This window comes from Lepisosteus platostomus, chromosome 25, assembly GCF_059453375.1.
Source record: "Lepisosteus platostomus isolate fLepPlt1 chromosome 25, fLepPlt1.hap1, whole genome shotgun sequence".
In the NCBI taxonomy this organism is placed as follows: domain Eukaryota; kingdom Metazoa; phylum Chordata; class Actinopteri; order Semionotiformes; family Lepisosteidae; genus Lepisosteus; species Lepisosteus platostomus.
The window spans coordinates 2,994,352-3,011,371 of NC_142635.1; the positions used below are offsets into that span (position 1 = coordinate 2,994,352).

Consider the following 17,020-nt stretch of genomic DNA (forward strand, 5'->3'; position numbering starts at 1 on the left):
GTGACCACAGTCTGGACACAGACACTGGACACTGACAGACCTGACTGTCCAGACAGGACAGGCTCAGTGACCACAGCCTGGACACAGACACTGGACACTAACAGACACAGCTGTACAGACAGGACAGCCTCAGTGACCACAGCCTGGACACAGACACTGGACACTAACAGACACAGCTGTCCAGACAGGACAGGCTCAGCGACCGCAGCCTGGACACAGACACTGGACACTAACAGACACAGCTGTCCAGACAGGACAGGCTCAGCGACCGCAGAATGGACACAGAAACAGACCTGTCTGCAGTGCGGTGCTGCACGCAGGCATGTTCAAAGCCACAGGCGGGATGGTTGTGTAACATCAAGCAGAGGCAGGTGGGCAGCCACGCATGCCACTGACGCGGAGACAAGAGAAGACACAGGGGACAAATCGGGAGGGATGGTGAGACAGGCATGAAACCAGGAGCCAGGTCATACACAGGAAGATGTAAACAAATCCAGGAATTGTGGACGAAAGAACAAACTAAGGTCAGGAATCCAAAGCAATGAACTGGAGACAAAGAAAAGCTAGGGACTAGGGAGAACAAAGTCCGAGAGATAGCACGCTACAAGAGAGCCCAGAGTCTGAGCAGCCCTTAAAAAACCCTGAATCACCTGGACAGGCGAGATGGTAATTCCCTCCAGGTGATCTGGGTCTCCTGTCAGATGGTGTACATAGCAACTGGTGCCGAGAGACGGGTAGGTGAAGCAGAAGCTAGTTGCCATGCCAACGTTAACTCGCCCCACAGAACAGCAGTGAGGGCGCGCTTTGTGGTGGGGCCGGTGGGGTCTGTGACATCACTCACCCACACAGGAAGTGCTGTTCTGGTTGGGTTCCGACCCCTCATTGCAGACGCAGCCGCCGACCGCCACCATCCAGTCACCCTCCGCGTTGCAATGCAGCTTGGGCAGGGCCCCCGCCTGCGGGAGGCTGTTGGGAACGCAGGCCCCATCCACCGGGACCAGAGCAGCAGGCTCCGCCCCTGAGGGAGTGTCAGGGAAGACGGCCAGGTTCTGAGTGGTCTGCGGGCACATCCTGTAGAATATGGACACGCCCATCAGGGAGATGCAGGCCCCGCTGTCCACAAACGCCAGGACAAAGCTGAGAGAGAGGGCAGAAAGTGCACAATGAGTACTGATTGACCAACTCACATTGCGAGTGCACTAACACTGCATTAAGAGAGGAAGGAATAAATATATGCAGTGGCTAACCGACTGACCTACTGTCTTTGTAATGCACTGAGACTGGTTAATATGCACAGAGACTGAATTACCAGCTGCAAATGACAGAACCTTAGTGGCTGACCCACATGCCTCTATTGTACATGACATCGTCGCTGAATTCAGAGAAGGAAGTGGATTCATGTGTACAATGAGAGAAAGACTAGATGACCAACTAGGATTGAACTGAGAAAGACAGAGCGATGAGCTTATAATGCCCAACTGAAAACGTCAGTCATCTGTCTCTGCCCTGAGAGAGGGAGACAGAGATACAGGGAGAGACCGAGAGAGATACAGACAGAGAGAAGGACATGGGGGATGGGCTCATCTGAGAGTGCCAGTACCCCCGGCGCGTCAGGGGTCCGAAGCTCCGGGTCTTGACGTTGACCCTGTGCAGCCGGTTGGGCTGGTACTGGTGGGGCAGGTTCTGCTCCACCCGGGAGAAGCTCTTGTCGGGGGCGATGGTGTCGATCTTCACCCAGCCCTCCCTGGTCTCCCCATCACCTTCCTGGCAGAGGAACGAGAGATACCGTCGTAGAGTGCTGTGAGAGGCAGACGCACACTGCCTAGGCTGCTGGGTCCAGCTATCGACTCCTCCCCCCACACCTCACCACCAGTATTAGAGAGCCGCTATCTTCTGGAAGGGATCCTGGCATCCCAGAGTCCAGATCCCATTCTAGAATCAGGGCACAAAGCAGTACCACACCCTGGACAGGGGTACACACACACAACAGCAACAATAATACACTGACACTTCTGTAGCTCATTTCTGGACACTCCACTCCAAGTGCTAAGGGTAAGGGCCAGGGAGAAATTTGGGCAGGACACCAGGGTAACACCCTATCTCTTTTCGAGAAACGCCCTGGGATTTTTAATGACCACAGAGAGCCAGGACCTCGGTTTTATGGCTCATCCGAAGGACAGCGCCTGTTTACAGTATAGTGTCCCCGTCACTATACTGGGGCATTAGGACCCACATGAGCCGCAGGGTGAGCGCCCCCTGCTGGCCCCACTAACACCTCTTCCAGCAGCAGCCTTAGTTTTTCCCAGGAGGTCTCCCCTCCAGGTACTGACCAGGCTCACACCTGCTGAGCTTCAGTGGGGCTGCCAGTTGTGAGCTGCAGGGTGATATGGCTGCTGGTTGGTCTGGACTCCAGGTGTGTGTGTGTGCAGTGTGTCCAATAAGAGTCTGGACTCCAGGTGTGTGTGTGTGTGTGTATACAGTGTGTCCAGTAAGAGTCTGGACTCCAGGTGTGTGTGTGTGTATACAGTGTGTCCAGTAAGAGTCTGGACTCCAGGTGTGTGTGTGTGTATACAGTGTGTCCAGTAAGAGTCTGGACTCCAGGTGTGTGTGTGTGTATACAGTGTGTCCAGTAAGAGTCTGGACTCCAGGTGTGTGTGTGTATACAGTGTGTCCAGTAAGAGTCTGGACTCCAGGTGTGTGTGTGTGTGTGTATACAGTGTGTCCAGTAAGAGTCTGGACTCCAGGTGTGTGTGTATACAGTGTGTCCAGTAAGAGTCTGGACTCCAGGTGTGTGTGTGTGTGTATACAGTGTGTCCAGTAAGAGTCTGGACTCCAGGTGTGTGTGTGTATACAGTGTGTCCAGTAAGAGTCTGGACTCCAGGTGTGTGTGTGTGTATACAGTGTGTCCAGTAAGAGTCTGGACTCCAGGTGTGTGTGTGTGTATACAGTGTGTCCAGTAAGAGTCTGGACTGCAGGTGTGTGTGTGTGTGTGTGTGTGTGTGTGTGTGTGTGTGTGTGTGTGTACAGTGTGTCCATTAAGAGTCTGGACTCCAGGTGTGTGTGTGTGTACAGTGTGTCCAGTAAGAGTCTGGACTCCAGGTGTGTGTGTGTGTACAGTGTGTCCAGTAAGAGTCTGGACTCCAGGTGTGTGTGTATATTACACAAACACACGGCACACAAACAAAGTCTCTGGAACGAGGAGGGAAACCGGAGCAGCTGGGGAAAACGAGACCCATGCAGACCTGGCGGGAATATTGCCCCCCACCACACAGGAGGTGTGAACCCTGGTGCCACTGGGGGGCGCTGATCACTGCGCTGCCCCCGGCTCACAGGGGGATTCCGGGTCCTCACCGTGCCGCCCCAGGTCCGCTCCACCTCCCTCTGGGAGTCGGCCTGGCGGTAGTAGAGGGTGAAGGTCTCGCGGCACGTGGGGGAGGCCCGGCGCAGGCTGGCGCAGTCGCGCGCCGAGAAGCGCAGCGTCACGAACACGCGGGGGGCCGAGCCGCGCTCCAGGAAGGGCGTGGCCAGCCAGCTGTGGCCCGGGGCGGCCGCGTTGACGTTGCAGACCTCGAAGGTGCGGATCAGGCGCCCCCTGTCGTCCAGAACGCTGACCTCGTCCCACTGGGGGGGAGAGAGAGGGGGTGGGGGGGGAGAGACGCAGGCACGGCCGATGAGTCGCTCACTGGGGCCAGCAGGGAGAGGGGGTGGAATCCACACATTGCCACTCGGGGCAGGGGGCGGAGCTGGGGGGACCCCGGCCTCTGCCGAGCTCTCAAGTACGCAAATGAGCCCTTAATGGGCGGAGTGGTGGCTCTGTGGCTCAGGATCTGCGCCTGTGGCTGGAAGGTTGTCGGTTCGTATCCCGCGGCCGGCAGAGGAATCCTACTCTGTTGGGCAAGGCCCTGAACCCCAACTGCTCCAGGGGCGCCGTATAAATGGCCGACCCTGCGCTCTGACCCCCAGCTTCTCTCTCCCTGTCTGTGTGTCTCCTGGAGAGCAAGCTGGGGTCTGTGAAAAGACAAATTCCGCATACAAGAACAGTTGGGGGTGCTCTGCCAGGGTGTGGAAGAAACCTCCCCCCTGGGGGGGGTCTCCTGACTGCGACTACACCGCCCTCATCAGGAGAAGGAACGCCAGGCTGGTTGGGTGTGTGGCCAGGTGTGGTCAGTCAGTCTGTTACACAGGACAGCTGTGTGACCAGGTGTGTCTGTTACACAGGACAGCTGTGTGACCAGGTGTGTGGTCAGTCAGTGTGTCTGATACACAGGACAGCTCTCTGACCAGGTGTGTTGTCAGTCAGTGTGTCTGTTACACAGGACAGCTGTGTGACCAGGTGTGTGGTCAGTCAGTGTGTCTGATACACAGGACAGCTGTGTGACCAGGTGTGTGGTCAGTCAGTGTGTCTGATACACAGGACAGCTGTGTGACCAGGTGTGTGGTCAGTCAGTGTGTCTGATACACAGGACAGCTGTGTGACCAGGTGTGTGGTCAGTCAGTGTGTCTGATACACAGGACAGCTCTCTGACCAGGTGTGTTGTCAGTCAGTGTGTCTGATACACAGGACAGCTGTGTGACCAGGTGTGTGGTCAGTCAGTGTGTCTGTTACACAGGACAGCTGTGTGACCAGGTGTGTGGTCAGTCAGTGTGTCTGTTACACAGGACAGCTGTGTGACCAGGTGTGTGGTCAGTCAGTGTGTCTGTTACACAGGACAGCTGTGTGACCAGGTGTGTGGTCAGTCAGTGTGTCTGATACACAGGACAGCTGTGTGACCAGGTGTGTGGTCAGTCAGTGTGTCTGTTACACAGGACAGCTGTGTGACCAGGTGTGTGGTCAGTCAGTGTGTCTGTTACACAGGACAGCTGTGTGACCAGGTGTGTGGTCAGTCAGTGTGTCTGATACACAGGACAGCTGTGTGACCAGGTGTGTGGTCAGTCAGTGTGTCTGTTACACAGGACAGCTGTCTGACCAGGTGTGTGGTCAGTCAGTGTGTCTGTTACACAGGACAGCTGTGTGACCAGGTGTGTGGTCAGTCAGTGTGTCTGATACACAGGACAGCTGTCTGACCAGGTGTGTGGTGAGTGTGTCTGTCAAACCGGACAGCTCTGTGACCAGGTGTGCAGTTAGTGTGTTTAACTCAGCTTTGATCTCCAAGCAAGCTTTGGCTTGTGCACACAGACAGCACCAGCATTCATGCACGAAAACTCCAGCCCGATGACACCATCTGAACGGATTTGTAGAGCACTCCAAGCCAGAGGGCATTCAGGAGCAGAACAGAGTACAGAACAGGCAAGCAAAGCAGTGTCTCTGTGGCTTACTCTCAGGTCACAGCTTCTAGCCCCCAGCTCAAATAAGCCAGACCCCCATCGCCCTCACATTGCATCTCTTAAAGAGCTCACTGCCCCCCCCCGCCTGTCAGCTCAGCTCATCTCCACGCGCCCCACTGGCGCAACGTTTCAATTGCAGCGCCGCCACAGAAGGACGGGCAGCGATCACAGCCCTGCGTGAACCCGTGGACTGCGATCACAGAAAGATCTGGAGTTGCGACCCTCGAGATAAACATGTGGCAGTTCAGGAACTAGTACCTGGAACTCCCATTCTTCGTCTCCCTCTCTGCTCCTCTTCCTCACTCTTTCTCACCTGACCTTCATCTTTCTCTGTTCCTCTTCCTCGCCCCCCCTGCTCCCGCCAGCGCCCTCTGCCCTGAGTCTGTGCTCCCAGCAGGCCTGTGTGTTCAATTCTGGTGAAACTGAGTGACTGAGCCCAGAGATACAGTCCCGAGCCCACTGAGGGTCTGTCTCCCCAAGACTCTCTAATCCTCCCCCCAATTCTGCTATACTCACTTTCCGACACACAAATCATGACTTCACTGACAGCATGGGGAAAAACTCCCCACAAACAATTCAAAGTGCAAGGAGCCATTGCAAAGAAACTGAAGCCATGTCCCTCCCATCAGAGAGTGTCCGTCCTCCAGTTTCTGTGTCTGGACCGTACAAGGGAATTCTGCGTCCATCCCACAGACTGGTGTCCTTCCATGTGGAGCAGTAAGAGCACAGCCAGGTGTTGTCTGGGTCACTGTGTCGCAATGGCCAGGCTGTGGTCACTCAGCCTGTGTCAGTCACGGAGCCTGATGTTGGCCAGTGTCCGTCTGTTCTACGGGATGTGTTTCTGACAGTGACCAGGTGTATACTGCCGGGGTGCTGTTTCATTTTAAGGCCTGATTCTATTTTATGCTTTGGTATTGTCAAGCTCTTTCTTTTTTGTTCTTCAATTCAGTCAGGGTCACTGTGCTGTAGTGTCCAGTCAGTCAGTCAGTGTCTCTGTGCTGTAGTGTCCAGTCAGTCAGTCAGGGTCACTGTGCTGCAGTGTCCAGTCAGTCAGTCAGGGTCACTGTGCTGCAGTGTCCAGTCAGTCAGTCAGTGTCTCTGTGCTGCAGTGTCCAGTCAGTCAGGGTCACTGTGCTGTAGTGTCCAGTCACTCAGTCAGGGTCACTGTGCTGTAGTGTCCAGTCAGTCAGTCAGGGTCACTGTGCTGTAGTGTCCAGTCAGTCAGTCAGGGTCACTGTGCTGCAGTGTCCAGTCAGTCAGTCAGGGTCACTGTGCTGCAGTGTCCAGTCAGTCAGTCAGTGTCTCTGTGCTGCAGTGTCCAGTCAGTCAGTCAGGGTCACTGTGCTGTAGTGTCCAGTCAGTCAGTCAGGGTCACTGTGCTGCAGTGTCCAGTCAGTCAGTGTCTTTGTGCTGCAGTGTCCAGTCAGTCAGTCAGTGTCTTTGTGCTGCAGTGTCCAGTCAGTCAGTCAGGGTCACTGTGCTGCAGTGTCCAGTCAGTCAGTCAGTGTCTCTGTGCTGCAGTGTCCAGTCAGTCAGGGTCACTGTGCTGTAGTGTCCAGTCAGTCAGTCAGGGTCACTGTGCTGCAGTGTCCAGTCAGTCAGTCAGGGTCACTGTGCTGCAGTGTCCAGTCAGTCAGTGTCTTTGTGCTGCAGTGTCCAGTCAGTCAGTCAGTGTCTTTGTGCTGCAGTGTCCAGTCAGTCAGTCAGGGTCACTGTGCTGCAGTGTCCAGTCAGTCAGTCAGTGTCTCTGTGCTGCAGTGTCCAGTCAGTCAGGGTCACTGTGCTGTAGTGTCCAGTCAGTCAGTCAGGGTCACTGTGCTGCAGTGTCCAGTCAGTCAGTGCCTCCTCTCTCTCACTTACCCCAGTATCAGGGTAGGTTATCCAGCCCAATTCAGATGTGGATTCAGTGGTATCCAATAACATCACTGCAGAGAGAGAGATGGAAAGATATTATTATACACACAAACTCCTCAACTGACTGAAAGCTGTAACTCTGAGAAGGATGGATTCTTTCAGTAGGGAGTATTCTGTCTCAGTGAGCTTCCCGCTCACTGTCAGCAATTAGGTGGAGTCCAGTCAGTCAGTTCAGGTTAATTTCAGTAACTCTAGAAACCTCCCTCGGTCTGCGAGGTCATCTCTGTACCTCGACCCACTGCAGAGCAGTCTTGGGAACAAGCCCACCACCCCACTTTAATAGACTGCTCTAGGAGAGATTGTGCACTTAAGGGTTCTGCACGGAATCACTACACATGCACATGTGCACGCACGCACATATATTCATTCGCACTAACACATATCCAAACAAGCATACTGATGCACACATATACACAATCAGAAGCACACATTCACACACTCGTTTGAAAGGCTATTGTCCCAAAATCTTTCTCCCACAAACAGTCCCATACAGCAGTCTAACAAAAGTGTTGTGTGAAGTACTGCAGTCATTCGGTGTCCAGTCACTGGACAGTCAGTATCACTGTGCTGTAGTGTCCAGTCAGTCAGTCAGTGTCTCTGTGCTGTAGTGTCCAGTCAGTCAGTCAGTGTCACTGTGCTGTAGTGTCCAGTCAGTCAGTGTCTCTGTGCTGTAGTGTCCAGTCAGTCAGTCAGGGTCACTGTGCTGTAGTGTCCAGTCAGTCAGTCAGTGTCTCTGTGCTGTAGTGTCCAGTCAGTCAGTCAGGGTCACTGTGCTGTAGTGTCCAGTTAGTGTGTCTACATATACAATCCTACAGTCCTCCTCCACTCCCAGTCTTTGTGCAGATTGCAGACAGAATTCCATCGCTCTGGGATTAGGATCACAGATGGAGCCCCTCAATCTCCTCGGCATCCTTAATCCCTCCTTTTTCCTCTTTCATCTCCCTCCCTCTCTCTGATGCATGCAGATTAATTACTGGAGTTGATCTTTTAGTCACCTAAAAATTAACCAGCAGTTTCCCGTTCACTGCAGCTCACACGGAAGACACACCAACACACAGACGACACACAAGTACAAACATGGTACACAGACAACACATAAACACACAGATGGCACACAGACGACACACAAACACAAACAAGGTACACAGACACACAGACAACACAAAGGTGACACGAATACAAACATGCTATACAGACACACAGACAACACAAAGACGACACGAATACAAACATGCTACACAGACACACAGACAACACAAATACAAACATGCTACACAGACACACAGACAACACAAAGACGACACGAATACAAACATGGTACACAGACAACATAGAAACACACAGACAACACACAAATACAAACATAGTACACAGACAAGCAGATAACACATAAACACACAGACGGCACACAAACTCCCACACAACAGGCGACACGAGCCCTGAAAGACACAGACCCTTTTGACAATAAAAGAGTCCAGACCGCTGAGTGCCCTCAGAGCCGTGGGAGTGGGGAACAAGTTACAGAAACTGGCTGAGTCAGCTGCTCACTACCCAGTGGGTTACATGCGCCGCAAGGCCTCCTCTCTGACGTTCATATGTCCGTATGTCCTCTCTGTGCTGCTCAATAGCGCCCCCTGTGGCATCGGTGTGCGGGTCTCGCAGTGTGTAAACAGGCACATACCCAGACCCTGACACCAGTGCGTCCTCCTTCCCATCCTCCCTCACTGGTCCGAGGGCCAAAGCCACTGATGAGCCCCCACTGGCAGGGCAGGTGAAAAAAAGCACACAAACTTAACACTGGTAATGATGACAGCCTTACTGTTTTTTTGTTTGCATTTTTGACACCGTTAAGCCGTCCGATGCGCCCTCAAAGTCTCCCATCATGCCATTGGCTGTGCCTGTGACTGGTTGTGACCTGCTGTCACTCAAAGCCAACCGTCTTGCTGTTAGCTGTGCCTGCTGTCACTCTAAGCCAACCGTCACCCTATTGGCTGTGTCTGCTGTCACTCAAAGCCAACCATCATGCCATTCGCTGCTGTCACTCAGCTGTGGTAATTTCATTGAAAGGACACTTGTATTCAGACCACTTAGTCCTGTCCAGCACTGTTTTAAGTTTAGCAGTCTTACTATCTGCTATTAGCTGTTCAATGTTTCCCTTTTCAAGATGCGGGATTTATCTATGAACCATTCCACCTTCCCTTGTACCTTTGCGCAGCCAGCACTTTTAGTACCACTGTTCTCCACTCACAAGAACAAACACATTAAAAATATATACAGTTAAAGCAACACATTAAATATATATGTTAACAAAGGCTTCTCTTTAAGTGCAGGCTTTGTACAGCCCATTCAGTCAGTGAGGCTCTATAAAAAAACATCCCCTTCCTCAAAATGAACAAATGCAGAAATTAGTGCTACCACAGCGAAGCAGCCATCAATAATGAATTCTCTCTCATGATTTCACAAACTAAAAATAAATGAGTGCCTTCAATCAGTAATAAAAGCGACAATGTCTGTCTCACCAGACACTGAGACAAAAGAAGGGACAGGACAGGTGAAAGGACAGGACGAGCAAGAGAAAGAGAATGAATGTGGAAAAAAAAACATAGATAAGAACCCATCAGGTACAGTGAGTGTAGTGACACTCACTACAACCTCACCAGCCACTGGTATCACTGTGCTGTAGTGTCCAGTCAGTCAGTCAGGGTCTCTGTGCTGTAGTGTCCAGTCAGTCAGTCAGGGTCTCTGTGCTGTAGTGTCCAGTCAGTCAGTCAGTGTCACTGTGCTGTAGTGTCCAGTCAGTCAGTGTCTCTGTGCTGTAGTGTCCAGTCAGTCAGTCAGGGTCTCTGTGCTGTAGTGTCCAGTCAGTCAGTGTCACTGTGCTGTAGTGTCCAGTCAGTCAGGGTCACTGTGCTGTAGTGTCCAGTCAGTCAGTCAGTGTCTTTGTGCTGTAGTGTCCAGTCAGTCAGTCAGGGTCTCTGTGCTGTAGTGTCCAGTCAGTCAGGGTCACTGTGCTGTAGTGTCCAGTCAGTCAGTCAGGGTCTCTGTGCTGTAGTGTCCAGTCAGTCAGTCAGGGTCTCTGTGCTGTAGTGTCCAGTCAGTCAGTCAGGGTCACTGTGCTGTAGTGTCCAGTCAGTCAGTCAGTGTCTCTGTGCTGTAGTGTCCAGTCAGTCAGTCAGTCAGGGTCTCTGTGCTGTAGTGTCCAGTCAGTCAGTGTCTCTGTGCTGTAGTGTCCAGTCAGTCAGTCAGGGTCTCTGTGCTGTAGTGTCCAGTCAGTCAGTCAGTGTCTCTGTGCTGTAGTGTCCAGTCAGTCAGTCAGTCAGTGTCACTGTGCTGTAGTGTCCAGTCAGTCAGTCAGTGTCTCTGTGCTGTAGTGTCCAGTCAGTCAGTCAGTGTCTCTGTGCTGTAGTGTCCAGTCAGTCAGTCAGTGTCACTGTGCTGTAGTGTCCAGTCAGTCAGTCAGTGTCACTGTGCTGTAGTGTCCAGTCAGTCAGTGTCTCTGTGCTGTAGTGTCCAGTCAGTCAGTGTCTCTGTGCTGTAGTGTCCAGTCAGTCAGTGTCTCTGTGCTGTTTTATCTTATATCCCAAAAGGCAGTTCTCTCTGTCAGCCAGTCAGTATGATCTCCTCTCTCCTTGTGGTTCAGTGTGATTGCACTGGAGGTCTGTCCTCGTGTGACCTGGCAGTCTGTACCAGCACATCTGGGAGACATTACAGCCCCTGAGGCAGGAGCGGAGCGCCAGGCTGAGACGCTGAGAGGAGGAAAGTGGGAAGAGCTGGCCAGCGGGAGACCCCATGAAGGACAAAATGGAAAAAATAAACATGCACTTCATTCCGCCGGCAGACGTCAGCGCGGGAGGAAGGAGAGGCCGTGTGTCCGGACCGGCGCAGGGAGCTCTGGGGCGTGGCAGCGGGTTTCCGAAGCTGGAAAGGAAGGACGTGGGGGAGACGGAGCCAAACCCACAAGATTCCAGCTGGTGTTCGGCAAAGACACGTCCTGCCTCCAGAGGAACGAGCTCAGCAGCCTTCTGGGAGCCAGGAGCCCCGGGTGCACACGAGCCAGATTCGAACCCGCGCCGCCCGGGTCGAGCCCTCAGCGACTCTCTCCCCAAGACACCGTCCGAGAGCACCCGGGCTCGGAGGGGCTCTCTGGTGCTTCAATCGCTTTTATTGTGTGCAATTCACACACACATGCACACACACTAAGACACATTGACACACACACTGTACATGCACACACACTCAGACACATTTACATACACACACTGTACACACACACACACTAAGACACATTCACACACACACACACACACTGTACATGCACACACACTGAGACATTCACACAAACTCAGACACATTCTGTCACACACACACACACTGTACACACACTCAGACACATTCACACACACACACACTGTACACGCACACACACTTAGACACATTCACATACACACACTCAGACACATTCACACACACACTGTACATGCACACACACTGTACACGCACACACACTCAGACACATTCACACACACACTGTACACGCACACACACTGTACACGCACACACACTCAGACACATTCACACACACACTGTACACGCACACACACTCAGACACATTCACACACACACTGTACATGCACACACACACTGTACACGCACACACACTCAGACACATTCACACACACACTGTACAAACACACACACACACTGTACACGCACACACACTCAGACACATTCACACACACACTGTACACACACACACTCAGACACATTCACACACACACTGTACACACACACACACACACACTGTACATGCACACACACTGAGACATTCACACAAACTCAGACACATTCACTCACACACACACACTGTACATGCACACACACACACAGATACATGCACACATACACTGTACATGAACACACACACTCAGGCACTCACTGTACATTCACACACACACACACACACTGTACATTCACACACACACACTGTACATTCACACACACACACTGTACATGCACACACACGGACACGCATGGAAACACTCACAAACCTACAGACGCGTGCACACAGACGGCTACACGTGCAGACACATGCGCTACACAGGGCCCTTCCTGGCCGAACACGCCTCCTGGAGACACACTCTGCTCGTGTGCCTTTAAGGCAAAACTCAGCAGCTATTTCCTCGCGCCCGCCGCAGCCTCGCGTTCGTGAGCACGAAGACCGCGCCAGCGTGACTTCAGGCCGCTGAAATCTCTGCTCCGCCGGCGAGCGATGTCGCGGTTTCTCAGTAATGACCCCCTTGCCCCCGCATGCACAGAAACCCGGCATCCTGCTGCATTCTATATCCAAGTGTGGGCTGGCATCATAGGAAAAACACGTCAAAACGTGAAAAGAAAACCACAAGCTTCCTCAGAGCCATCTAACGGGTGCCAGGCTGTGGGCGAACACCCAACGACCAGTCCCTGGCCAAGACCCCTTCTTCAGTGCAGGCTGAGACTGCGTGAGGCGAGCAGAGACCACCAACATTCCCCCAGTCCCTGGGCAGGGGAGATATAACGGGCGATCCAACACGTGGACAATACACAGAGGTGGACTGAAGCCCAGATTCCAAGTGGATTTATTAACAAGTTTTGCTCTGGACTATATCTGCGTTTGTGTGTACATATCTGCTGTAGTGTCCAGTCAGTCAGTCAGGGTCTCTGTGCTGTAGTGTCCAGTCAGTCAGTCAGGGTCACTGTGCTGTAGTGTCCAGTCAGTCAGTCAGTGTCTCTGTGCTGTAGTGTCCAGTCAGTCAGTCAGGGTCACTGTGCTGTAGTGTCCAGTCAGTCAGGGTCACTGTGCTGTAGTGTCCAGTCAGTCAGTCAGTGTCACTGTGCTGTAGTGTCCAGTCAGTCAGTCAGTGTCTCTGTGCTGTAGTGTCCAGTCAGTCAGTCGGGGTCTCTGTGCTGTAGTGTCCAGTCAGTCAGTCAGTGTCACTGTGCTGTAGTGTCCAGTCAGTCAGTCAGTGTCACTGTGCTGTAGTGTCCAGTCAGTCAGTCAGTGTCTCTGTGCTGTAGTGTCCAGTCAGTCAGTCAGTGTCACTGTGCTGTAGTGTCCAGTCAGTCAGTCAGTGTCACTGTGCTGTAGTGTCCAGTCAGTCAGTCAGTGTCTCTGTGCTGTAGTGTCCAGTCAGTCAGTCAGTGTCACTGTGCTGTAGTGTCCAGTCAGCCAGTCAGTGTCACTGTGCTGTAGTGTCCAGTCAGTCAGTCAGGGTCACTGTGCTGCAGTGTCCAGTCAGTCAGTGTCTCTGTGCTTCTGATTATGTAATGATTTCTTCGAAACAAACAGTGAAACATGAACCAGAGGACATAAGTGTAAGTTTTGAAAATGCATTAAAACCAAAGAACAGGAGGTGCTTCTTTTCACAAAGGGTGGTGGGAGTGTGGATGAAATTCTTGGATCAATGATCTACCGACTGGGCTTGACGTGCCGAAAGGCCCTCCTCTTGTTTGTAACCTTATGTTAATATACCGCAGTGTCCAGTCAGTCCAAGTGTCTGTGTTGACCTCTCCTTCTCTCCCTGCAGACTGTGAATGTGCTGTGTGTCTTCAGCTTTGCTAGTAATTTAGTGTTCCAGACGGGCAGAAAGTGCATTCTGGAGAGACAACTGCTCCAACAGAGTGAGTCAGTGCTACTGTACTTCTCAGTTCTTACTCACTGGTCATCCTACCAGCAACCCACTGTAACAGCTGTCCCCCTATCTGCACACTCTTTACCAGTCCTCTATAGAGATGTGCTGAGACACCCACACACTGACACAGACACGCACTGGGAGAATCACACACACATAGTGACATACATGCAGAAACTCACACACTGAAACAAATACGGAGCATAACACACACACACACTGAAATCACACAAGAAATACACACATTGAGACAGATATCGACTGAGATTGACACACACACTCAGACAAACATCAACTGAGACTGACACACAATGAGAGACTCACACACACTGAGACAGATACCCACCAAGACAATGACACACACTGAGACTCACACACACTGAGACAAATACCCACCAAGACAATCACACACACTGAGACAATCACACACACTGAGATAGATACCCAACAAGACAATGACACACATTGAGACAATGACACACACTGAGACAATCCCACACACTGAGACAGATACCCACCAAGACAATCACACACACTGAGACAATCACACGCACTGAGACAATCACACACATTGAGACAATGACACACACTGAGACAATCCCACACACTGAGACAGATACCCACCAAGACAATGACACACACTGGGACAATCCCACACATTGAGACAATGACACACACTGAGACAATCCCACACACTGAGACAGATACCCACCAAGACAATCACACACACTGAGACAATCACACGCACTGAGACAATCACACGCACTGAGACAATCACACACATTGAGACAATGACACACACTGAGACAATCCCACACACTGAGACAGATACCCACCAAGACAATGACACACACTGGGACAATCCCACACACTGAGACAGATACACACTGAGACAATGACACACACTGAGACAGATACCCACTGAGACAATGACACACACTGAGACAGATACCCACTGAGACAATCTCACACACTGAGACAATCACACACACTGAGACAATCCCACACACTGAGACAGATACCCACTGAGACAATCACACGGGCAGATGCACTAAGTCGGGTATCTGATCTCGGAGGAGCTGAGACTCAGGCACTAAAACTGAGCCGCTGCTAGAGCTCCTAGTACGAGCAGCGACCCTCCCAGCACTGAAGTGACTAGACCAAGTGATCGAAACAAAGACTGAAAAGAATCCCAGCCACGCAGAAGTGAGGAGGAAAGAGAGAAAGCCAGCAAAATGCATGTGCGCCTTACCGTCCACAGTCGAGCCTGGCCACAGGAACACACACAGACACCATAACACAGCCAACATCGCTGTCCTACTGGCACTGAGGGAGACACAGCGAGAGAGAGCGAGGGAGACAGGGAGAGAGAGAGGCAGAGAAGGAGGAGTCTGTGCCCTGCCTCACACAGCAGTCTGGTCACTGAGAGAGGGAGAGAGATGGGGTGAGAGGGTGAGAGTGGAGGGAGAGTGAGATGAGATGAGAGGGCGAGAGATCAGAGGAGGGGGAGTGAGGAGATGAGAGGGTGAGAGATCAGAGGAGGGAGAGTGAGATGAGAGGGTGAGAGATCAGAGGAGGGAGAGTGAGATGAGAGTGTGAGAGATCAGAGGAGGGAGAGTGAGATGAGATGAGAGGGTGAGAGAGGAGGGAGAGTGAGAGATCAGAGGAGGGAGAGTGAGATGAGAGGGTGAAAGAGGAGGGAGAGTGAGATGAGATGAGAGGGCGAGAGATCAGAGGAGGGAGAGTGAGATGAGGGTGAGAGGAGTGAGTGGGGTGAGAGGATTGAGTGAGATGAGAGGGTGACAGTGGAGGGAAAGCGAGGTGACAGTGGGGTAGGAGGGTAAGAGGGTGAGAGCAGGGGGAGAAACGGAGGAGAGCGAGATGAGAGACAAAGAAAGAACAATAGCAAGGGAGAGGGAGAGAAAACTGGTTCGACAAGGTTGGAAAATAACTGTCTGGACACGTTATCACTTCTCCGCAGACAATCACAGCATCGGCGAGAGTCTGATTAGAATCTCCATTAATAATTACTCGAGATCACAGTACAATCAGGCCCGGACAGCCTGGAGTGGCTCTGGCTGCTCTGTCAGGGGAACTGCAATTAAATAATAACCTTAATTACCCACCAGGGCATCGCTATTCACACCGGCTCGCCTTCCTCTCCCCTCGCTGTTCTCCACAGCCACAGACGAGTTCAAACTCATAGGATCAATTCCAGATGCACAGCTCATCTTAGAAAAATGTCATGGCCTGCCTATATAAACACATGCGCATGCATATATGAGCCTCCTCAGCTGGAAATCAAGAATCTGATACCAAACGGTGCCTTACGTGATTGAGTAGTGCAGAGACACCATGTGGCCGATTCTGGATGCCGCAGAGTGTGTTGTTATCAGTCACGGTGATGTTGATCGAATTAGCAAGGGGGTTATTAGCAGGCACATTCAGCTCGCAGGGAGAGAGTTGGAAATTCGCCCCCCCCCCAATGCTGGTTTCAGGATCCAGCTGTTGGGAAGTCCATCGAGGAATCTGATCTACCTCTGAGCCCCGATTCCTGGGATAGTGGGACCGGAGACATTCACCGGCTTCAACGGATCGCGGAGGGCAGCCGCAGAACTGCTTGGGACAGCAGGAGCCCGAGGACTTGCAGGGCAGGAGGGTTGGAAGAACAAAAGTCCCGCGTTGTTGAGGAATAACCGAACTAGACTGGCCAAGAAACGCCGTACCTGAAATGCTGGCTTTCTCCTTCTCTCTTCGGCTCTGCCTCACACAGCCGGTGCCGGGAGCCAAGGGTAGGCCAGTGCCGGTGCACCTGGGTAAAGGGTAGGCCAAGCTGCCCAGCGCTTGACGAGACCCCATCCGGCGTCGCCCCCACAAGTGAGGGGCTGTGCTCCCTCTTCTGGCTTGGGGCCGTGACCTCTGCGAGTGAGACGGTGCTCACCCAGGTCACGGCGGGGGCAACCAGAACTGCTTAGTGGTGCATTTAGATCAAATTGCACTCAGGCTGCGACATGCAGAGCTCGAGTTAGGGGTGTTACCCCAGTGTCCTGGCCAAATCTCCCCCTGGCCTTTACCCGTCATGGCCTCCTAATAACCCCCCTCTCTGAACTGGC

General features: G+C 52.5%; 1 protein-coding gene across 3 annotated transcripts in view; it reads right to left on the minus strand.

Moving 5' to 3' along the window:
- ephb6 (eph receptor B6) overlaps nucleotides 1–15,823 on the minus strand; it is a 33,985-nt gene extending 18,162 nt beyond the window's left edge. Inside the window, exons 1-5 of one of the 3 annotated variants that reach the window (XM_088618906.1) lie at nucleotides 15,160–15,823; nucleotides 7,186–7,250; nucleotides 3,352–3,621; nucleotides 1,601–1,764; nucleotides 842–1,137 (exon numbers count right to left, since the gene is read on the minus strand). In XM_088618906.1, the coding sequence (XP_088475032.1) occupies nucleotides 842–1,137; nucleotides 1,601–1,764; nucleotides 3,352–3,621; nucleotides 7,186–7,250; nucleotides 15,160–15,217 (853 nt within the window). In that variant the 5' untranslated portion in view covers nucleotides 15,218–15,823. Of the gene's footprint in view, nucleotides 1–841; nucleotides 1,138–1,600; nucleotides 1,765–3,351; nucleotides 3,622–7,185; nucleotides 7,251–11,197; nucleotides 13,586–15,159 lie in introns of those variants that run through there. The other 2 variants (XM_088618905.1, XM_088618907.1) reach the window with 2 other exon arrangements.
- Nucleotides 15,824–17,020: the final 1,197 nt, after the last annotated feature.